Source organism: Pterocles gutturalis, unplaced genomic scaffold, assembly GCF_000699245.1.
Source record: "Pterocles gutturalis isolate BGI_N339 unplaced genomic scaffold, ASM69924v1 scaffold2884, whole genome shotgun sequence".
In the NCBI taxonomy this organism is placed as follows: Eukaryota; Metazoa; Chordata; class Aves; order Pterocliformes; family Pteroclidae; genus Pterocles; species Pterocles gutturalis.
In genome coordinates, this window is record NW_010130332.1 from 87962 (window position 1) to 92230 (window position 4269).

The 4269-nt window shown below is 47.6% G+C and overlaps 1 protein-coding gene across 1 annotated transcript in view; it reads left to right on the forward strand.

The window, feature by feature from the left end:
* The window catches only part of LOC104466664 (formin-binding protein 1-like), a 60228-nt gene extending 59693 nt beyond the window's left edge, over positions 1-535 (forward strand). The window contains 1 exon segment of the mRNA XM_010080176.1: positions 501-535. Coding sequence (XP_010078478.1) covers positions 501-535 — 35 coding nt within the window.
* The last annotated feature ends 3734 nt before the right edge of the window (positions 536-4269 follow it).

The following is a 4269-nucleotide window of genomic DNA, read 5'->3' on the forward strand; positions in this document are numbered from 1 at the left end:
CCCTGTAAATACCAAAGCATTTACAAACTTCGGTAGTTCTTTCCTGTTTTTTTGGAAGGAAGCCTGAGCAGCTGGTACGTCTGAAGGTCAGCTGGGTGCAGGGTGGGAGCACCAGTGCTGGGTCCCTCTGTGGCTCTCGTAGCCAGGGCGTACCTGCCTGACCAGGCTGTGCCTGTGTCCTCAGCTGCAGGCACCAGCTGCTCGCTGCTTTCTGAAAAGCTGCTTGGCAGCTGGCGAGCTTTTTCGGTCAGCCGAAGCCTGTGCTGTGCGGGCTCTGCTGCCCAGGCTGAGATGAACAGGACAGGTAAGTCGTGTGCTGCAGCCGCCCTCCCAGCCGCAGCCCCCACGGGGGCCAAGCCAGGTCTGCGTGCTCCTGCAGGTCCCTGTGCGAGGGCTGTTTGGAAAGTTTACATGGTCCCTCCGCTCAGAGGGTGTTAGCAAACCCATCACAAAAAAGAACAGTAATGTCTATATTGTTTTGCCTTTTTTTTTTTTTCCAGATGTGTACAAATCACTTCAGAAAATCTCTGAGTAGGTTTGCATAGGCCTGTTCACCTTTTATTCTGCTGGTTTGCTGCTACGGTTGTTTTAAGAGCTCTGTTTCAGAAGGTTTTCTTTAGAAGAGATGATGCACGTGTCATATCTCCAGCAGTGACAGACTCTGTTAGGTACCGCTCGCTCAGCTGACGCGTGTATAAATTCACCTCTTGAAATTTGAACGTGCTGGCCCGACTGTGTGGATTTAGTTGTAAACAACATTATTGTCCTTCCTGATATAAAGGAGAGCCAACACGGTTTGTGATGCATACAGGAAGCTATTGTAAAATGCTAAAAACCATCCAGACTAAGAATTGATGTGAACTCCTGTTTTGGGGCTTACGCCAGCCTCCAGCTGCCAGGGGATGGAGAAGAGAACTCCTCTGTGCACCCGCGGGCATAGCTGCTCGCAGGGCTGCTCTGCGCTGGCAGGTGTCTGGTGCTGAAAAGTGTCGAATACAGGAACTAGACATGTGGGTGAACGTGGTACCTCATCATCTTCTTGGGAACAAAACCATCTTTCATGGAGAAATGTTGTGAAATGGTGAGATACACAAAAGAACTTGCAGGAAATAACCAGCTTTGTGTTAACACTGCACCCAGTGACCATGCCACTGGCTGCTTGGGTGACATGCGAGTAATAGAGGCTGTGTTGTGAAGTTAAGCTTCGTGATAAAAAATTGTAGAGCCACGAGCTGGTGAGCATTTCGGCTCCTTTGCCGCTGTGGGTCTGTTCCTCCTCACCCCAGGGATACAGTAAATCCTTCTAGCCAGCTCTGCGTTCCCGGTGTTGCAGCTCTGCTGATTGCTGTAACCATGGTGCAGAGCCTCGACTTAGATATAAACACATAGGTAAAAGTTAACCGTTGCTGATGCACTTTTTATCTAGGTTATATCTGATTATTTAATGCTTGCCAAATTATTTAGGAAACAGTAATTATAAACTGGACTGTGTCTTTTAAAAAATCCTTTTGTTGAGTATTTGCCCCTTAGTTCTCCCAGTATAAAAAAAAAAAAAATTGTATATAACATAACTTAAAAACTAAAGTTACTTGAATTTGAATTGTTTTTATCCTCTTATATGTATGAATATAAATGGGTTTATAGGCTGTTCTTCTGCTTAACCTAGCTGGTGTTGGGATAACTGCTCAGTCCCCCTGTGCTGATGAGCATTTTGGTTACTCAGCTGCCTGCACCTGGTTGGAGTTGCGTAGAAACTTTGTTTTGTGTTACGGTTTGTTAAATCTGGCCAGTGTGGTTGTTTCGTTTCTATTCTTATTTTTTAAAGAATCGTCATCTGTCAGGAATCTCTTTGTAGCTTGATGTACCATGGTGTCTTCTTCTAATAAACATTATATTTTCTCATTCCTGTGAGGTTTTTTTTTTAATGGTTCATTTCAGTTTAACTTTACTAAGGGAAAGCAAATGGGCAGGAGCTGCTTTTCACCTTTTTCCCACACTGAGTACAAATGCAATTCCTTTTCCGGAAAAATAGTTTATGGATCTGTGACAATTTTTTCATGCTGTTGTTTGGAGTTTTTTCTTTTACCGAAGGGGGTGCAAAGGAGATCGGAAGGTTCCTCTGCTCTCTCCAATGCGAGGGAGGTTTGGACTCGTCCTGTATTCCCTTGGATACAGCAGACTCTCTGGCCAAATCACACTTTTGGAGTGTAGCTTCCTTTGGCCACAGAGAAAACTCACCCTTGGCCAGAAGTCTGTGGGTACCTGAATGTGACACAGGATGGGCTGGAGGCTGAGCCTGCTTTCACTCACCTGATTGTTTCTGCACTTCCCTTGAGAATGTCGGGTCTCTGCAGCCTGTCCTGGAAAGGGAGCTCGTCTGGATTCGTCTGCAGAATTCTTTTGTGTTCTAGCGTCCTGTTGTTATTCCGCAGTATCAGCCAGGGTCCCTGGAGCTGTCACTTGAACACTCCCGTGCAGACTGAGTATTCAAAAGCCGTCTGTGTTCTCTGTTGCACTAAGAAAGTGCTGGCAGCATCCTGCTCCAGAGCTTTACATCCTGCTCCCAGAGGGGAGCCGTGTCCCAGGGAAGCCCATTCCCAGGCCGGAGAGAAGGGCTGAGGGTGGAGGGTTACTGGCTGAGGGCTGGCAGGTATGCCTGAGTTCGGAGCGTTCCTTAGCTGCTTGTAGCCGGGTAGATGCTTGGATGTTGCATTTCCTTTAAACTCCTGCAGGCAGTGCTACTCTGAAGGGATCCCGTTTTCCCCAGCCTCTTTCTAATCCAGTCTCTTTCTTTTTGTCTTTCTTATGTTTTAGATTCCTAAAGGTGTTTGTGCTGGTGCAAGAACCTCGGGGCGAGCTTGTCACAGAAGGAGAAACAAAATGGTCTGTTTACCCTGCAGGCAGTTAAAACACACCCACGGAAAACCAGACTCCCAGTCTTGTCTGGAGTTCCCACTTGAAAAATTCAGACCTAAATTCATCCCAGTACCATTCAGACGCTTGCTCTTTGTCACGGCATGCTACTTGTGGCTCAGATTAACTCACCAGCCTCTCCCACTCTCCCGCCAGCTTGGCACAGCCCCTCTGTAAAACATAACCAACACTTTCCCCCCACCCAGCTCCTCCCAACACCGGTCAAAGAACCACTGGCTGCCCTTTGCAGAGGGTAACCAGAGTCCCCAAGCATGTCCTGGTCTGTCGTCTGTCCTCTTGTGTCCCTCAGTCCATCTGAATGTCCGCCCTGGTCCATCCGCATTTCACACGGTGCCTCCAGTGCTGATCTGCAGGTCGTCCCGTCGGTGGCGTGGAAGGAGGCACATCCCCGCGGAGAGCCTCCCCGGGAGCAGTGTTACAGGACTGGGCTCTGGATTTGCGGATATTCAATTTGACCCATACGCACTATTCAATATTCTGCTTTCCCCAAAAAGTCACTAATCCTTGTCAGCCTTTTTTTTTTTTTTTTAATCTAGGCTGATGCTCATTCCAAGTATTAAATCCCCATGACCTTGCTGTTTCCTGAAAGGCTTCACGCTCACGTATGTACGCTTGCTTCCCTGCTTCTTCCCTCTGGCCCCTCCTCTTTATCCCCCCTCCTCTCTCTCTCTCACACACAGACACACACACACAGACACACAAACACAGACACTGGCATTTTGGTTTGAAGCCCCATTTTGCTGGTCACAGAGACCTCCGTTTTGCTCTCGTTTCAGTCTGCATGCTCGCCCTGTTGCCTTGCCTGCACCCACCTTCCTGAGGGTCACGTTGTTTTGTGGCTCGTTGTCGTTAATCTCTTTGCAGTTTTCTTTTGTTGGTTTGTTTTCAGCATTTCAGACCTGCCTTCTCCTTTTTTGCATGACCTCTTGTGCGTTCTCATCAGTTCATGTTCGAATAACAGAATTTTTTTAGAAAAAAATAAAAGAGAAAAGAAACTACACTCTATTTCGTTCTCCCGCCTTGTCATGGACTGGACCCTGACCCAGAAGCCAGACAGGATTTGTGACTTATTGACCAGCCATCCTGTTCTCACGCGGTTTTATTTGAAGCAGAAGTAGCGTGATAAGTGATGCTGCACCTTATCGTGCCACGCAGCGGAGAGAGCGCAGGAGTATCTCCAGACACCCATGATCTGGACCTCAACTGCCTACGAAATGTCAATTGTGTCCTGATCGTCTACGTTGTAACTGTTGGTTTCCCCTGAGTCTTTGCCATTGCCAGGATTTCCCAATCATCTTGGACATGTTTGAACCCTGTAAGAGTCAGTTGCTACTT